This window comes from Chionomys nivalis, chromosome 7 (assembly GCF_950005125.1).
Source record: "Chionomys nivalis chromosome 7, mChiNiv1.1, whole genome shotgun sequence".
Taxonomy (NCBI): domain Eukaryota; kingdom Metazoa; phylum Chordata; class Mammalia; order Rodentia; family Cricetidae; genus Chionomys; species Chionomys nivalis.
Window position 1 is genome coordinate 34,162,865 of NC_080092.1, and position 18,948 is coordinate 34,181,812.

An 18,948-nucleotide genomic window follows, 5' to 3' on the forward strand; every position below is an offset into this window, starting at 1 on the left:
CAGGTTATTTTGCCTAGAGGCTGCATCTAGGTATACGTCAGGACTCTTCTGTAGCCCTGGAGGGGTGGGGCTGAGTTCTGCGCTGCACGTTGGAGCCACAGCTCTGCTTTTCAGTACCTCCTCTTTGGTTTGGTTTCCTTCCTCTCTAACGAAAGGTTTCTTGCTGTTTTCAAGGCAGAGTCTTTGTTGCTCTAAAATGCATTATGTAATCCAGACTTGGCCCCAAACTCCCGCTTCTCCTGTCTCTCCTCCTGAGTGCTAGGGTCCATGTGTGCATCATCAGGCCTGGCCAACAAGGGGTTTTGGTTACATGTATACGGAGAGAATGAAGGATGAGACCGCAACCTCCTCAAGGCCAACTTTGGAATACACATGCGTGTGCCTGCGGACACACATACACACAAACCGCATGTGTGCACACATACACACACAGGGACTCTGTGGAGCCAGTCCTTTCTGATCTATGCTAATCTTCTCTGTATCGTTCCAATTTTAGTATATGTGCTGCCGAAGCGAGCACCAGTCCTTTCTGATCTAAACTGACAATTATTAATAAATTGGGTGAAGATGCATCCTTTGAGCCTATACCCTGCAACCCTGCAGCCGTCTGGTTTCCAGGGAAGGTAGGGTTAATTCAAAAAGAGTGGCACTGATTCAATCTTTTCTAATAAATACTGCTGGCTCCTTCCTGGCAATACCTTATCACTGAGGCCCTACCGCAGAAGTTTATCCACTTACCCTCAGCTTCTGAAGCACCTTGGATAAGTTTAAAAGGCAGATAAACCTGCTCCCAGGTTAGATTAGTTACACTGAAAACAGACCCGGCTGCCTCTCCTTACACTGGGCCAATTATTTTCTTATTCACTTAAAAACATTTTTCCTATTCAGGTTCTTGTTATATGGCCCTGGCTGTCCTAAAATTATGTAGACTCTCACTAAGTGCAGGGGATGACCTTGAACTTTTGATCCTCCTGCCTCCAGTCCTGAGTGCTGGAATTACAGGAATGTGCCATCATGCCCAGTTTATGGGAGTGTGGGGAATGAAACCCAGGGCTTTGTGCATCATCCACTGAACAACGTCCCTAGACCCAGAAAACAGACTTTCAACAGACCGAAGTGGGAGAGCTGAAGAGCTGTGTCTAATTCATGGAAGAGGAAAAATTAGTATGTGATACATTCCTGTGACTCCATAGCCAAATAGCAGAAAAATATAAAAATCACCCAACTTTTGCCCTAGCTGCTTAGTTCCATTTCTTTCAGGTAAACTATTTCTTGTGCGTATTTTGTGAATTAATTTGCATCTTAAATAGTCTAGGTGTGGCAAAGATTGAACCCAGTGCCTGGGCATGGTAAGCTTCCGCACCAAAATCTCCATTTTCTCCTGTAAGCATTTCTTGGTAATTCTAATATCAGAGGCTCTCATCCATCCAGAAAAACAAATACCTATTTTGTGCCAAGCCCTGTACTGGGTTCTTAGGCTAACTTTATGACCTGGCACTGCCTACTACTGCTGAAGATGCCCACTGTGTGGAGGAAAAGCTCTCCAGTGGGCCTTGCCTCGGAGGCCCAAAGCTAGGAGCTGTGAAGGGCAGGCAGTTCTGCAGAGGAAAAGCCTGAGAACTGTGGCCGTCATCTTCTGTCATCAGCTGTGGCACCTGGCAGACACTGGATACCATAGCCCGCAGACAAAGACCTGGTAATTCAAGCCATTGCTTGGCCTCTCTGTCGAGTCTTGTTCTAGAGAAAACTGTAGTCTCTGGTTTCTTTAGAAGGCCCTGTGTGGAAGTGTCTTTTGTCTTTGTGGTGTCTGGAATACCATCACGTGCTCGCTGGCTAGGTGAGCCAGGCGCCTTGGTGGGGACAGCGATGCTCCCTAGACACAGCAGGGCAGGGCAGGGCAGGCAATTGCACAGTTCCTGACTGGGGTGAGGCCAGATGGGTGCTTTCAGGCCTCTACCTTTACTTCAAAGCTGTTTCATCCTAGCAACCTTATCACAGCCATCTCTGAGCTGCTCCTACAGCACAGTCCGTTCAAGCTGGGCTTGGCTGTCCTGGTTCTCTGCTGGATCCCCAGCACTGCCCCTCCCCGCCCCCCCCCCATCGCAGGGCCAAGTGCTTGGTTGCCCAAAGGATGTGCCCTCACTGCTATGTCGATGTTTTCTTGGAGCTTCACTGCAACAATGGCTATTTGGGGTCTGGAAACCTCTTCAGAGGTCGAGGGTAGGAAATAAAGGTTAAAAATACCCAACAAGGTCACTCTAGAGGCTGGCAGATTTCTTTAAGTTCAAATCCAGCCTGGTCTACATAGTGAGACCGATTTCAAAACAAAACAGAATGAGTTATCAGGTCTGTGATCCCAGAGCAGGAGGTGGAGGAGAGCTGAGTTTTAGACCAATCTGGTCTACATAGACAACTTGTGGCAACTCTGTGCTATAAGGGACCCTGTCTCAAAGGATAAAAAAAACAAAAAACAAAGAAAATAAAACTTTTAAGAAGTGACACCTTGTCTCAACATGCCATAAGATTTCTTTAAAAATTCAACATCAAAGGAGTAAGTAAGGTTCAAGTCCCGAATCCCCTGGGCAAACACAAGCTCGCTTCTTTGGGTTATTATGAGGGAAACGACGGTCAGGCTCAGGTGAACCCTCTAAGTGGAACACACACCACCACCCCCACAACCGGTTTTGCGGTTTGTTGTTTCCAGGCTTTTCAGGACTGGGGTCTTTCACGCAGTTTAAGACAGCCCCTGCCTGAAAGACCCTTCGGGTCGCGTTGGTTCCCCAGCCGGTGCCGGCGTCCGCAGTGAAGGAGAGCAGGGCGCTCTTGAGAGCAGGGGAGTAAGGTGAAAGCGCTCTCCCGCCTAGCCACCCCTCCACCCGGTGCCCCTCAGCATCCCTTCCGCAGACCTCGACGGCGCTCAGGGTCTGCCGCGCCGCCCAACGCCTGCCGTCAGGCGATCTCCACGGCCAGCCCGGCCGGCTGTGTGACGTCAAGAGCCCGGGGTCCTCGGCGCCCGCTTCCCGCTCCTATAAAGGCTGACGCCGCGCGGCGTTGCTGGAGTGGCCTTGTCCTCCTCGTACCTCCTCTGTTGCCTGCGACCGGCAGCCTCGGGCCCGCGGTCTTGAGACCGAGCACCGTGAGTAGCCGCCCGCGAGCCGGACCGGGACGTGGTCCCTGAAGGGCGGGCGTGGTTGGAGCCCCTAGGTGGCTGTGGCCTGCACGAGGCGGCGGCGCCTCGGCCTGGCGTAGCCTGAGGCGCCGTGGGGCCCGTTGCCGACCCCGGACCGCCGAGAGCGCGAGTCGACCGGGGCTGGGCCGCGCGGCCTCTCGGCGCTCGCCCGAGGAGTCGAGCCCTGTGACGAGCCTGCTCCTCTGAGGGCGGCGCCGGTCGGACCCGAACGTGGCTGCAAGGCCCAGGCTTCGGCCCGGGCCTGCCTCAGCGACAGGCTTGCTGCCCCGCGCTCCAGGGCGGGTGGCGGCGGGGCTGGGGTGGGGGTGTCCCTGGCCGCCCCAGGTGGTGGGGGTCGTTGCTAGTCTGCTCGATTTGGGGCTCCCTCTCCTCCCGTATCTGGCGCTCCTAGCTCCCTATGGGTCTTGCCTGTTGTACCGCCGAAGCTGCAGATCCAGGCGGGCTATTTCTTTGCCTTGCTTTGTCGCGTCCTGCCGTCTCTGAACTCACTACTGTCCTAGCCGACCCCGTCGTTTGAGGTGTGTGACTTTTTAGGAGCCCTTGACCCTAAAACAGGAGGCGCCTGGGTTTCTTAAGGACTAGCCTGACACCTACCTGCCCCTTGGTTCACTTTTAATGGAGGCCGCTGGTTCGGGTTGGGGACTGGTCGTTTTTCTTCAGAATGTCACAGTAGAATGTGTCTGTGCCATAGAACAGTGCAGTCCCTTCCATCCTGCAGACTAGTAAGGTGTCAGAATTTCGAGTCACTTAAAACAGGTTTGTTTTTGTTTAAAGTTTAGGTGTAGTAGAATTTTCTAGGTGGTTTAATTTCCAAGTCCAGGAGCTCAAAGTTCTGAAGGGTTTTTTTGAAAGCATGTCAAATCGAAATCTCATACATTATTACTTAAAAATTTTGCACTTAATTCCAACACAACACCGAAAGTTAAGTCTAGGATTACAGAGTGCATTGAATTACAGATTAACCGATTGCCTCCCTGTCATTTAATAAGATCCTGGCTCCCGTACAAGCAACCTAATACCTGAATTCGACTATGACTAAGCACATTTTTATTTATTGTGGATTATTTCAAGGAAATATGGAATGATGTTACTTTTAAAGTAATTCTGTCAACTACGTAGACTTGTTCTGGAGTGTGCATTCCAGTGCTAGGTACTAGGAAAGAACATGTTTTGCTATTAAAACTAGCCTCCCTTTATTGTTAACTTTACTGTTGCCTTATCATAGGGGAGGTCTGCTGCTCTGGGCTTCTCTGTTCTGCATTATTGGCAAGCACTAAGTACCATGGAGAAGCAGACATGTTCCTGAGTTGAAAAGTGAAATCTGAGTCTCTCCAACCAGGGATGAGTGAGAGCTGGGTATTTCAGTGGATGATTGGAGAACGGGATTTAGCGCCCCCACCCCATTCCCAGCTTGTTTGCTTGAGGGATGGGGACAAGTGTTGTGAAAACTGAATGAATATTTTAAGAGATTAGAGTCTGAAGTGTTTGACTCTAAAAGGGGTGCAATAATTACTTTATGTGCCAAACCCTGTATTTTGTGAAAATTCACATTGTTTCTTAATACAGCCCAGATCAGAAAGCTTCAGCGGTACCTTGAGTTAATAGATAGTAGTAACACTGAAGAATTGTGTTTACCTCACAATCACAGACCTTAAAGAGTTGCCTGTGAGTTAGGTGTGGTGCATACCTTTAGTCTCTGTAGTGGAGGCAGAAACAGGTGGGAGTTTAGGACAGAAGAACCCTGTCTCAAAAAACAACCAAAAAAAAAAAAAAAAGAAAAAAGAGCTGCATGTGAGTTTAAAGAGGTCTTGAATTAATCCTCCTCTTTTGGAGGAATGAGGGAGAGATCTGAAGATAAGAAATTACAATTACAGGCTTAGAGCTTTTAGCTTTAGTTTTGTTTGCTTTTGACTTTCCCTCAAATTCAAGTCATGTTAGTTTTATGTTAGTTTTAGTTTGCTTAATTTTTTTATATATGAAGTTATATTTTTCCTAATGGCTCATATTTTATCTGAATTGATGAGGTTTTTTTCGAGTTTTTGGCAGTTGAGTTCAGTTATTGAAATCCACGCCAGCCTCATACTTCTGTGTGTCAAGAAGATGGCCTAGCCAGGCGGTGGTGGCGCACGCCTTTAATCCCAGCACTTGGGAGGCAGAGGCAGGCGGATCTCTGTGAGTTCGAGACCAGCCTGGTCTACAAGAGCTAGTTCCAGGGCAGGCTCCAAAACCACAGAAACCACAGAGAAACCCTGTCTGGAAAAAAACAACAACAAAAAAAAAGATGGCCTAGAACTCCTGATCCTCCTCCTTGCCTAAAGGCTGGGATTATGATATGTGCTTATATGCACTGGCTCATCTTTTGGCCAGGTAGAGAGGACAGTGTCAGGTGGTGGTTACACTACTGAGCTGTAACCCCCGCCTCTTTGGTATTTTTGAGTTCCCACAGGCTGGCTTGAACTTTGTATGTAATTCCGGCAGCCCTTGAATTTATGATCCCCCTGGCCTCAGCCTTCCAAAACTTGGGTATTATGGGACTGATTTCTCTAATCCTGGCTGTTGTGGAACTCTCTATAGATCAGGCTGGCTTTGAACTCAGAGACCCTCCTGTCTCTTCCTCCCTAGTGCTGAGATTAAAGACAAACACTTTTAATTTTTTTGAGACAGGTTCTCATCTAGCCCAGACTGAACTTGAACTTGACTCTGTACCTTGCTTCTCAAGTACTGAGTTTATAGGCATATACTCCCATGCCTTAAATGCATTCTCTTGTTTTTTTTTGAGACGAAGTCTTTCTGTGTAGCCCTGGCTACATTTAGACCTGACTGGCTTTGTACTCACAGAAATCTGCCTGTCTGCCTCTGCCTCTTGACTTAGAAAGGCATGTGCCACCACACTTGACTTAAAATAACATTTTTGAAACAGATTTTTTTATTGTAGGGATTTAGTCAGAGTATCTCAAACTTGGACACCTGAAGAGTAAGTAGGTAATGAAAAATTAAAAAGGACTCTTCTAAATTTAAGCTCCTTGTGGGCTTTAGGGATTATATTGACATATGCTTATATATGTCTTTTATTTTCTTGTGTGTACTCTTCAGTTTGTTTATCTAAGTGTGCATACTCTATTCTACTCTTTGGAGTAGTTGTTTTTCACTGGTAGGGTTTCACTGTAAGAAATTTACTTTTATTTGATAGCTTTGTTTATTTTGGACTGATGTCACTCGATCCAAAGGTGGTTGCTGTGGCAGTTAATTTTTCATATTGAGTGATTACTCAGTGGGGAGCATACAGGAGGAACATGGAAAGCATATATCTTAAAAATTGTGAGGGGTGGGGCTGGAGAGATGGCTCAGCGGTTAAGAGCACTGACTGCTCTTCCAAAGGTCCTGAGTTCAATTCCCAGCAACCACATGGTGGCTCACAACCATCTGTAATGAGGTCTGGTGCCCTCTTCTGGCCTGCAGGCACACACACAGACAGAATATTGTATACATAATAAATAAATATTTAAAAAAAAATTGTGAGGGGTTAGCAAATGGCTCAGCTGCCAAGCCTGATGACCTCAGCTTGATCCCTGGAATCCACATAGGGGAAAGAGTGAACTACCTCCTGAAAGTTCTCTGAGCTCCACATGTGTGCTGAGGTATATGCACACCGACACATATTCTAAAGTAAACGGCAAATAGAGATAGCTCTTAATACCAGTTGTAAATTCAGTACTGCCTTTAAGTGGACCTGTAAGGCTGATGTTTAAAAGAGCTGTACTTGGGAGTTTTTTGTTTTGTTTGTGAAGAACTTAGAACTGTACAGTAGCTCATAAGTTACTGCTTCCTGACAGACTAGTTGATGAAACATCTTGTAGAATTAATAATTATTCAATGTACCTTCTTTAGATGCCTTCGATAAAGTTGCAGAGTTCTGATGGAGAGATATTTGAAGTTGATGTAGAAATTGCCAAACAGTCTGTGACTATCAAGACCATGCTGGAAGGTAATTCTATGAAATCTTGGTGGGGGAGGGTATATAACCTCCAAGTATTAGGTTTACTTGAGCCAGTCTGTTACAAGCTTGAGAGTGAGAAGGGTGGTTTCCTTTCTGCATTGTATGAATAATGAAACCATAAACTATTAAAGTTTTTTTTTTTCTTTTTTAAGATTGCTAGGCATGGTGGCTCACACCTTTAATTCCAGCACTTAGCAGAGGTAGGGGGATATATGAGTTTCAGGCCAGCTAAGACTATATAGTGTGACCCACAAACACACAAAAAAATTATTGTGTGTGCCGGGCGGTGGTGGCACACGCCTTTAATCCCAGCACTCGGGAGGCAGAGGCAGGCGGATCTCTGTCTGTGAGTTCGAGACCAGCCTGGTCTACAAGAGCTAGTTCCAGGACAGGCTCCAAAACCACAGAGAAACCCTGTCTCGAAAAACCAAAAAAAGAAAAAAAAAAAATTTATTGTGTGTGTAGGCATGCCATGTTATGCCAGATAATGTATTTCAGGAGTCAGTTTTCTTTCAGCTCCGCTACTCCACCTTGTTGGGGTTTATTGTTGTGTTTTTGCTTTTTGTTTTAAGAGAGGGTCTGTATAACCCTGACTGTCCTAGAACTCCCTGTAGACCAGGTTGGCCTTGAATTCAGGGATATCTACCTGTCTTTGCTTCCCATGTGCTGAAATTAAAGGTGTACACTATTCTACCTGGCTATATTGTTTTTTTTTTTTTAATTATTATTTATTATGTATACAATAGTCTATCTGTGTGTATGCCGAAGGCCAGAAGGGGGCACCAGACCTCATTACAGTTGGTTGTGAGCCACCATGTGGTTGCTGGGAATTGAACTCAGGACCTTTGGAAGAGCAGGCAATGCTCTTAACCACTGAGCCATCTCTCCAGCCCCGCTATATTGTTTTTTAAGGTTTTATTGTGAATTATTTGTGTGTTTAGATGTGCTTGCAAGTGCCAGAGGCATTGGATTCGTCTGGAGCTGGAGTTTATGGGTGCTTGTGAGCTGCCCAATATGGTGCCAGGAACTGAAGTGGGTCTGCTGCAGTACATACTCTTGACCACTAAGCCAGCTCTCCAGTCCCTACCTCCCACTCTCTTTTGAGATTGGGTCTCTCATTTCTGTCTCTGCAGTACACAAAGAATGTTGAGATTACATACACAAACAAGCCTTGACATCTAGTCGTTGTCTGTTTGTCCATGTCCTCTCCCCCCCTCCCAAAGACAGGGCTTCTCTGTGTAACAGTTCTGGCTGTCCTGGAACTACCTATAACTGCTATCCCAGGCCATCTAGCACCCTCTCTGACCTCTAGACACCAGATATGCAAGTGGTGCACAAACACATGCAGACAAACACCCATCCACATAAAACAACAACAACAAAGCCGGGCAGTGGTGGCGCACGCCTTTAATCCCAGCACTCAGGAGGCAGAGGCAGGTGGATCTCTGTGAGTTCGAGGCCAGCCTGGTCTAGAAGAGTTAATTCCAGGACAGAAACCAAAAAGCTACAGAGAAACCCTGTCTCAAAAATAAAACAAAACAAAACAAAAAACAACAACAAAAATCCAGTTTTTTGTTTGTTTCTGTTTTTTGAGACAGGGTTTTTCTATGTAACATCTCTGGCTATCCTGGAACTTGCTTTGTAGACTAGACTGGCCTCAAACTCACAGATCTGCCTGACTCTGTCTCCTTAGTGCTGAGATTAAAGGTGTGAGCTACCACTACCCAGCCAAATTACAGTTTTTAGTAGCTGTTTGTCTAGGTGGGATAGGATTGTAATACCATAACTGGTGAAGGTGTAAATGAATTTGAGAGGATTAGAGATAAAAATGACTTTGAACTAGAATTGTGTTGGGAGATTTCTTCAAGGGAAGAGGGAACATTTCTAGGTGACTGGAATGCTTGCTGGGTTGTATAACTAATAGAGGTAGGGGTTTTTCTTCTTACAGTACAGGGGCCTGAACCCAAGGCATTGTGCATAATTAGACAAGTTCACCTGAGGTAGAGAACTTGTAATGCTGATTGCACGGGGAATGTCTTCTTTGTGAGTGACTTTTTTTTTTTTTTTGGTTTTTTCGAGACAGGGTTTCTCTGTGGTTTTGGAGCCTGTCCTGGAACTAGCTCTTGTAGACCAGGCTGGTCTCGAACTCACAGAGATCCGCCTGCCTCTGCCTCCCGAGTGCTGGGATTAAAGGCGTGCGCCACCACCGCCCGGCTTGTGAGTGACTTTTTAAAATAAAAACTGTGAATACATTCTCTTTGGTAATTGGTACATGTCATGTGGCACCTGAAGTCCAATATTCTGGTAACAAACATTGTAGGTCCTTTCTTTTTTGTTTTTTCAAAACAGAGTTTCTCTGTGTAAAAGTCCTAGCTGTCCTGGAACTTGCTCTGTAGACCAGGTTGGTCTCAAACTCGCTGAGATCCATCTGCTTCTGCCTCCCGAGTACTGGGATTAAAGGTGTGCACCACCACCACCACCGGGCATGATCCTTTCTATTAAGTGTGTAAACCCCTTGATATGTCCTGTAGTCATGGTTTATCAAGTTACCTACCTGCTGATTGAGGGAGTATGGAATGGTCCCAATACAGAGAAAGTGATTCTGGTGTCTTATAAAGGTAGGTGAATAACCGACAGCAAACTTGCTTCCTGAATACTTGTTTTGGCAATGGAAGTATTTACTTCATCTTAGCAGTTGTTTGATGTGCTCATCTGTCCTATCCTGCTTCAGAGAAGCATTTGCCAATTTTAAGAGCATTAGTTGTCTAGAAACTTGTACAGCCCAGCTTTGCTCTGAGAAGTAAGTAGACTGATAGATAGCAGTAGTTAAAGGAGTCTTTTCCTCTGTATTTGTGGGCTCAAAGCAGCGTGGTTTCATAGGAAGTACCTGCAGCTTATAGGATTCTAGCCTCTTGAGGATGGAGTTCTTTGGATTTGGCTTCTTACTGATTTTGTTTTGTATCTACAGTGTTTCTGGTTGGTTCCATGTGACTTAAGAACAAAATGAAACTCTTAAACTCAGGGTAATTAGAAGTGAAAATCTTGATATGTATACATTTGGATTGACTTATTTGTTCAAGATAATGGTATCACATACCATTATCTGACAGGTACCGGCCAGAAATCCCTGAAACTAAATAGCTTAAAGGAATGTATTTTGCTACTTTCATATGAACTCATAAAAACACTGCTAAATACTAGAGAAGCATTATTATTACTTAAGCCTTCTTCTAAATAGCTTTATATTTAAATAAAGGTAATATTTTATGTTGTCTACATTATCAGTATCTGTTACATAAAGAAAAATTTTACCGTGTAGATTCTCTTAACAGTGTTGGGGGGGGATTTTATATATGAACTTGAGGCTGTTTGTTTTGTTTATGTCTTTGTTTTCTCTAAGGCGGGAAGGGGTGAAAGACAAGTATTGGAGTTACTGGGAGAGAGATGACCTGCTCTTTACCACTCCATTGAAACTTGTTATAAAGGACCTTAGTGAGTGCCTTGTGCTCAAGTGCAATGTCTGTTTTGGTTCTCATCTAGATTTGCAGTACCTACAAGTTGTACAGGTTGACCTAAGTGTTTTGCCTGCATGTATTTATATACACCCTGTGAATGCAGTCCCTACAGAGGCCAGGAGAGAACATTAGATTCTTTTTTTTTTTTTTTTAGGATTTTCGAGACAGGGTTTCTCCGTAGCTTTTTGGTTCCCGTCCTGGAACTAGCTCTTGTAGACCAGGCTGGCTTTGAACTCACAGAGATCCGCGTGCCTCTGCTTCCCGAGTGCTGGGATTAAAGGCGTGCGCCACCGCCGCCCGGCTAGATTCTTCTTGAACTGGAGTTACAAACTGTTGTGTAAATTGATGGAGAGGGGAAACCCTTTAACGTTGTTTATTGCAGTTGTGTAGTGGCTGAGGACTATGGCAAAGACTCTTAGGCCAAGGATATCCCCCCCCCAAAGTACTCCAAATATAAGAAGCAAGCAAATAAAAAAAAAATTGGGTCATATTTAAAAAAAGAGAATGGGATTCAGCTTTTCCATATTGTTCCTTAGTTATTCATACTTCATTAAATCACTGACAGGTATGTGCCCCGTGCCCATCTATACTAGATAGTTTTAGGTCTACTTGGCACAAGCTGGAGTAAAATTGAGGAAATGCTTCCACCAAATTGACCTGTGAGTGTGGGGTGGGGGTGGGGAGTGTTCCTGATTAATGATTGTTGTGGGTGGGCCCATCCCATTGTGGATTTATTTGTCTCACCCCTAGGTGGTGGTCCTGAGTTGTTAAAAAAAAAAAAAAAAAGCTGGCTGAACCAGCACTTGGGAAGCAGAGGCAGGTGGATTTCTGTTGAGTTCGAGCCAGCCTGGTCTATAGAGCAAGTTCCAGCACACACAGGGAAACTCCATCTTGAAAAAAAATAAAAAAGGAAAGAAAAAAAGCAAAACAAAAGCTGGCTGAGCAAGGCAGAGGAGCAAGCCAGTGGCTTCTGCTTCAGTTCCTGCTTCCAGGTTCCTGCCTGCTTTTTTACGGGCTATTACCTAGAAATATAAGATGAAATAAATTCTCTCCAACTTGCTTTTGGTGTTTTATCACACTAGAAGTCCTAAGTATGTTGTTGTGGAGTTGGGAAATAATGGCTTCTCTCTTCCTGGTTTTCTTAGATTTGGGAATGGATGATGAGGGAGATGATGATCCTGTTCCTTTACCAAATGTTAATGCAGCAATTCTAAAAAAGGTAAGTGGTTTTTTTGTTTTTCTTGTTTTGGTGTTGGGTATTGAATTTAGGGTCTCAAACATGTTCTGATACTGAGCTACACACCCAGCGCAGGTAAGTTTTGTTTTGCTTTGTTTTTCAAAACAGGGTTTCTCAGTAGCTACGAAGCCAGTCCTGGAACTAGCTCTGTAGACAAGACTGGCCTTGAACTCACAGAAATCTGCTTGCCAGTTGCCTCTCTAGTGCTTGCTTTATTTCTTTGGTTTGTGTTTGTTTTGTTGTTGGTTTTTGAGCCAGGGTTTCTCTATGTAGCCCTGTGTGTCCTGGAACTCACTTTGTAGACCAGATTGGCCTAGAACTCAGATCTGCTTGCCTCTGCCTCTTGAGTGTTGGGATTAAAGGCTTATGCCACCACTGCCAAACTTGGTTTGGCTTTTCTTTTTGTTATTGGTTGGTTGTTTTTTTGTTTGTTTTCTTTTCTTTTGTTTTTTTGAGACAGGGTTTCTCAGTAGCCATGGAGCCAATCCTGGAACTAGCTCTGTAGACCAGGCTGGCCTCGAACTCACAGAGATCTGTCTGCCTCTGCCTCCCAAGTGCTGGAATTAAAGGCGTGCGCCACCACTGCCCGACTTGGTTTGATTTTTTAAGATGGGGTCTTGGTTGATAGCTCAAATTGGCCTTCAACTTGGAAGCAATACTGCTGCCTTGTGGGTGCTAGAATTGCAGGCATGTGCCACCATACCTTTAATGAACTTAACTTTTGGTCTTTCCATTGTTTCTTTGTGTAAATGAATAAATTTGTTTTTGTTTGTGTATGGTATGTGTACACATGTGTTTTGAATGACTACCTGAAGCCAGAGGAGCACATCAGATTTCCTGATATATGACTCTTATCTCCTGAATCTAGAGCTAGACTGGTAACAAACAAGCTTCCCTCCCCATCCCACATACCACAAGCTCTAGGGATTGCAAGTGCATGTTGTCTCAGCTTTTTTATATAGATGGTAAGGATTCAAAATTGGGTCCTTAATGCTTGTTCTGCAAACACTCAAGACAGGGTTTCTCTGTAGCTTTAGAGCCTGTCCCAGAACTAGCTTTTATAGACCAGGTTGGCCTCACTCATAGAGCTCCACTTGCCTCTGCCTCCCGAGTGCTGGGATTAAATGTCTGTGCCCAGCTTCAGCAAGCACTCTTAGGGCTGAACTGTCTCCCCAGCCCTGCATATGTATATAGGTGTCGTGCCTTCCTTTGTGTGCCTGGTGCCTGAGGAGGCCAGAAGAGGGCATCAAATCTCCTGGAACTAGAGTTACAGGTGGTTGTGGGTTATCATGTGAGTGCTAGGAATTGAGCCCATGTCCTGTGGAATAGCAGCAAGGTGCTCTTAACTACTGACTGCTCTCTCCAGTCTCTCTGTTTGTTTTGTGTTTTTTTTTTTTTTTTTTTGAGACAGGGTTTCTCTGTAGCTTTTGGTTTCTGTCCTGGAACTAGGTCTTGTAGACCAGGCTGGCCTCGAAGTCACAGAGATCCGCCTGTCTCTGCCTCCCAAGTGCTGGGATTAAAGGCATGCGCCACCACCTCCCTGCTCAGCCTCTCTGATTTTTATTTATATATGCGTACAAGTGTTATGTTAAGTGTGCCGTCTGCATTCAGTTGTTTGCAGAAGACAGAAAATACAGGCAGTTGTGAGCTGCCCATTGAGTGCTGGGTACTGAATTTAGGTCTTCTGTAAGAATAGCAAATGCTTGCCGGGCGGTGGTGGCGCACGCCTTTAATCCCAGCACTCGGGAGGCAGAGGCAGGCGGATCTCTGTGAGTTCGAGACCAGCGTGGTCTACAAGAGCTAGTTCCAGGACAGGCTCCAAAACCACAGAGAAACCCTGTCTCGAAAAACCAAAAAAAAAAAAAAAAAAAAAAGAATAGCAAATGCTCTTAATCTCGGAGTCATCTCTCCAGCCTCTTGGTTTGTGGGGAGTTTATTGTTTTATGTTTTTGAGACAAGCCTTGCTATCTCAGGCTGGCCTGGAACTCAGACTCCTGCTTTTTTTTTTCCAACTGTTTATTAGATTATAAGTATGCCTCAAAACACATGGCCCCTCTACCATTTTTTTGTTTTTAACAGAATCAGGTGTAATGCTATGAATGATTTGGTTACATCTAATAAGACCTTTCATCCTTAAAAGTTAAAAAGATTATTTAAGCTTCATTTTTATCTTTTGAGCTTGACTGTCAGAGGATGTGGGCTGGGTAGTGGGAGGATCAGGAGTACAAGGTAATTGGCGCAACTAACAAGTTTAGGGCCAGCAAGATAACTTAGTGGGTAATGCCTCTTCCTGCCAAGCTTGATGGTCTGAGTTTGGTCTGAGAATCCACATGGTGGAAGTAAAGGCTCAGTTGTCCAACCTTCCTGTGTGTGTTTGCAATAAGCAAACTTTGTTTTTAAAAGTTGGCTCTAACTTTTTGTTAGATCACCCTTTAGCTAGTTCTTATCCCAGTGTAGGATTGATGCTCTCAGCATTAAACTGAAAGTCTTGTAACAGAATGTCAGGAGAATTTGTTGTTGTAGGTCATTCAGTGGTGCACCCATCACAAGGATGACCCTCCTCCTCCTGAGGATGATGAGAACAAAGAAAAGCGGACAGATGATATTCCTGTTTGGGACCAAGAATTCCTGAAAGTTGACCAAGGAACACTTTTCGAACTTATTCTGGTATGTTACTGTATATAATAAGGTAGTTCTGTTGCAGTCCTTACCCCTTAAGGGTTAAATTTGCTAGGTACATAGTCTCTGGACTCACGCAATGTTACATATTAGTAGTTACATTAAATTTAAACGGTCCAAGCACTTTTGAGAGGTAGAAATGTCAGGTCAGATAAGTAAAACTCTTTTGCTGTGTCAAACTCACTTTAAGTAAACAGGCACAATTAGAATTAAAGATGAAAAAGAGTATGCTAACACAATTCAAAAGAAAGCTAGAATGATTATATTTTGCAGCTAAAGAGGGCTGTTTCATAATGATAAGGGGATTGATTCGTTAAGAGTATATAGTTATAAACACCTACCTAGAAGCAGATCTTCAAAAAGTGAAAAAAGTAAAACACAAAGGTCAAGACACAGTTGTTCAGTCATAGAAATTTCGTTATTGTTTCTCAGTAATTATGACAAGTGGACAGAAAACCAGTTCAGAAACACTGTTGAACAACTTGTCTTAATTGGCATGTAGGCTGTTACATTTAATAACAGCATATAAATTCTGGTCAAGATAGACCAAGTTGTGGACCATAAAAAGCTCAGATTTAAATGTATTCAAGTAATGCAAAGTATCTTATCTGACCTCAGTGATAGAAACATAAAAAATGTCTAAAGCTGGGTATGGTGGTGCATGCCTTTAATCCCAGACAGAATACAGAAGGTAGAGGCAGATTGAGCTCTGAGTTTGGGGTCAACCTGTTCTACATAGCAAGTTTTAGGACATTCAGGGATATATAGTGAGACCTTGTCTCAAAATAAAATCTGGAAAAAAAATTACAAATATTTGAAAATTCAGTAATTTCCTAGTTATTGATAAGCTAAAGAAAAATTTTTAATTAGTATTCTTAACTGAATTGAGATAAAACAATTAAAATCTGGGATAAATGTAAAGCAGTATATAAGAGGAAAGTTAGTGAAAGATGAAATTAAAAGTAATTAGTATTAAAGGGCAGAGAATTTCATGGAGTTCATTAAAAGATGTATCATTTTAAACTCAATGTAGATTGTTAATCACTCAAATGTTCAGTACACATGACTAAAAACCATCTGTCATTTACAGGCTGCAAACTACTTAGACATCAAAGGTTTGCTTGATGTCACATGCAAGACTGTGGCCAATATGATTAAGGGGAAAACTCCTGAGGAGATTCGTAAAACCTTCAATATCAAAAATGACTTTACTGAAGAGGAAGAGGCCCAGGTATTTTTGATAACATTTTAAAAGGACACTGAACCTCAGTAAAATAAAAGAAAAAAAGGATGCCTATCATGAAGTCTTGGACTAGGGCTTTAGCTTATTGGTGCACTTACTTAGGATGCCTTTTAAATGCCTTGATAGCAACCAGGTGTGAAGGCACATGCCTTTGATCTCAGCACTTGGAAGACTGAGGCAGACTGTGAGTTTCAGGACATCCAGGGCTGAGAAAACAAACCCAGTAACAACAAAAGTCTTGATACAGAGGGATAATGTGTACCTCTTCTTCTCATTACTTCTGGTCTGTCTCTGAATCTGAGTACCTAGAGGATACTGTTCTTTTGAAGACTTTTTTTTTTTTTTTTTTTTTTTTTTTTTTGGTTTTTCGAGACAGGGTTTCTCTGTGGTTTTGGAGCCTGTCCTGGAACTAGCTCTTGTAGACCAGGCTGGTCTCGAACTCACAGAGATCCACCTGCCTCTGCCTCCCGAGTGCTGGGATTAAAGGCGTGCGCCACCACCACCCGGCTTTTTGAAGACTTTTTTATTCATGTGTGTGAGCCTGGTGGCCGGAAGAGGGCATTGAATCCCCTGGAGTTAGAGTTACAGGTGGTTGTGGGGCAGGAACTAAATGAAAACAGCATTCTTAACCTCTGAGTCATGTCCAGCCTCTTTAATGATTTATTTTTTGTGTGTATTTTATGTATATGAATGCTCTGTCTTCATACAGACCAGAAGAAGGAATCTAATCCCATTACAGATGGTTGTGAGCCACCATGTGGGTGTTGAAGATTAAAGTCAGGATCTCTGGAAAAGCAGTCAAGTGCTCTTAACTGCTGAGCCATCTCAAGAAAAATGGATTTTGGGGTTCTTCATTACCAGATTATAGATTTTTTTTACCTAGGACATTTGTACAGGCTATAAATGTTGGCTTTAGATAGTGGAGCCTGATAATACAAGAGTGGATGAGTTTAGTGTGCTTGCCAGCTTAGAGAGTGGGACTACAGCTCCTAGTTGTATTTGCTGTTTGACAGTGGGAATCATCAAGTCTACTCTTAATTAGCCTGGTATTTTCCCAGCTTTCCACCTGCCCTTCTCACATCACAGAGACTACTGATGGTACAGTATAGGCAGTGCTTAGTCATCTCAGAAAACCACTCAAGGTACTTCCTTGTCTGTCTCTTCTAGGTACGCAAAGAGAACCAGTGGTGTGAAGAGAAGTGAAGTGCTGTCCCTGACACTGTTAACACTAGAAGGGTTGTTCCAAATGCTAGTTGCACTGCTCTGTTTATAATTGTTAATATTAGAACAGTAGACAAACGCAGTCTCGTCCTCACTGCATGTGTAGTTCCAGTACAGATCTGACCTATGGCTGAGTTTCTTCTATGAGCAAAAGTTCTTTTGTTTTAGTTTTTTTCAGTATTCTGAATAAAACTGAACTTTTGGGTTCTCTGTGGAAAGTGGCATTTTGGGCTTTCCCTCTTTCTGTAAAGTGATTTCTGCCTAGTTCATTGTCCAGTTAACTTTAGTGAGCCTTTGAAAGTTGGCATTGTAAATAAAACAACTTATGAGAAGTATTCTGAAATAGAATTAATAAAACATGATCTTTGTTCATGAGTTGGAAACTGGAACAAGGGAACTTGAAGTCAATGTTGCAAGTGGGGTTGTTAAGATGTGTTCTAGCCTCTTTGCTGCTGGTAAGCTGTATACAGCTGGGCTCTCTTAATTGGATCTGAGGACTTGTTTGGTCTTATCCGCCTCCCCTTTAATTTTTAATCTCAGCTTTGAATATGTTGCCTAGAGATTTAGTTTACTACCCATTTTGGTTTGGGAGGAGGGCTGTACCTCGACATTTGTTAGCTTTTCAAGGGGCTGTAACTAGACATTTGTTAGCTTTTCAATTAAAAATGACACTTACTTCATGTGGTATGTCATCTTTTTATCATCATTGTTCCTACATGGGGAAAGACACTACTTGCATGTAAAAAGTAATTTAATCTTTAGCATTAAAGTGTATGGCAAAACTCAGAAAACAGACATCCTGAAGTGCAAGATGCTTTTCAATAAAAAGTAATGCAATAGGTAGTAAACAGTTGCTTTTGTGAATGTAAATGTGTCTTCACTTAAATGAACTAAGTTTAGTCATTTTTAGTTGACGAGAATCTTAGGTGGTTTGTCTTTCACTGGAGGCTGTTAACATTTATGCGATTACTTGAAACCAATGCTTAGTCCTTTTTTCTTTTTACATTAAAATATTTTAATGACATTTTAATTTTATGTGTGTACATGCATGCTTGGTGTATGCACCGTGGCACACTTGTGTTGGTCAGAGGATGACTTTGAGAGTCTCTCCTGCCACCTGTGTGGCTCAAGTTGTCACACTAGGTAGGAGGCACCTTTATTTACTGAGCCATCTTGTTGGCTTGTGCCCCCCCCCTTTATGCATTGCTTAGTTCCTAAGACATAACTGTTCAACCATTATTTCTAGCTTCCCTTTTATGGTAGAAAGCTTTGTACTTTCTTGTACAACCTTTTTTGAACCTAGGGCCTTGTACATGCTAAGTGCTCTGCATCTGAGCTATCTTCTCATTTTTTTAAAAAAAGATTTATTGGGCTGGAGAGATGGCTCAGCGGTTAAGAGCATTGCCTGCTCTTCCAGAGGACCTGAGTTCAATTCCCAGCAACCACATGGTGGCTCACAACCATCTGTAATGGGGTCTGGTGCCCTCTTCTGGCCTGCAGGCATACACACAGACAGAATATTGTATACATAATAAATAAATAAATATTTAAAAAAAAGATATATTGATTTATTTATTATGTAAACAACATTTCTTCCATGTGTGCTTGCATGCCAGAAGAGGGCACCAGATCTCATTATAGATGGCTGTGAGCCACCATGTGGTTGCTGGGAATTGAAGTCAGGACCCCTGGAAGAGCAGTCAGTGCTGTGCTCTTAACCTCTGAGCCATTTCTCCAGCCCCTTCTACACAGAGAAAGCTGTCATAATCCTGTTTCAGACTGGTTCTATCTTCTTTAGTGTAAGATACTCTTTGATTTGAATTTGAAACCTTTGTTAAAATATAAAAATATAGCTGGGCAGTAGTG

The 18,948-nt window shown here is 43.4% G+C and overlaps 1 protein-coding gene and 1 pseudogene across 1 annotated transcript; one reads left to right on the top strand and one right to left on the bottom strand.

Moving 5' to 3' along the window:
* Nucleotides 1-461: 461 nt before the first annotated feature.
* Nucleotides 462-520, bottom strand: LOC130878849 (U6 spliceosomal RNA; annotated as a pseudogene).
* Nucleotides 521-2,988: 2,468 nt separating this feature from the next.
* Skp1 (S-phase kinase associated protein 1) lies at nt 2,989-17,935 on the top strand. Its single transcript, XM_057776662.1, has 6 exons — nt 2,989-3,136; nt 7,079-7,175; nt 11,848-11,921; nt 14,463-14,606; nt 15,709-15,849; nt 17,029-17,935. The coding sequence occupies exons 2-6, from the start codon at nt 7,079-7,081 to the stop codon at nt 17,062-17,064; spliced, it is 492 nt and encodes a 163-aa protein (XP_057632645.1). The 5' UTR covers nt 2,989-3,136; the 3' UTR covers nt 17,065-17,935.
* The last annotated feature ends 1,013 nt before the right edge of the window (nt 17,936-18,948 follow it).

Coding starts and splice junctions, on each gene's coding strand:
- Skp1 (XM_057776662.1), top strand. CDS start 7,079: ATGCCTTCGATAAAGTTGCAGAGTTCTGATGGAGAGATATTTGAAGTT. Junction 7,176..11,847: donor TATCAAGACCATGCTGGAAG/GTAATTCTATGA, acceptor TGGTTTTCTTAG/ATTTGGGAATGGATGATGAG. Junction 15,850..17,028: donor CTGAAGAGGAAGAGGCCCAG/GTATTTTTGATA, acceptor TGTCTCTTCTAG/GTACGCAAAGAGAACCAGTG.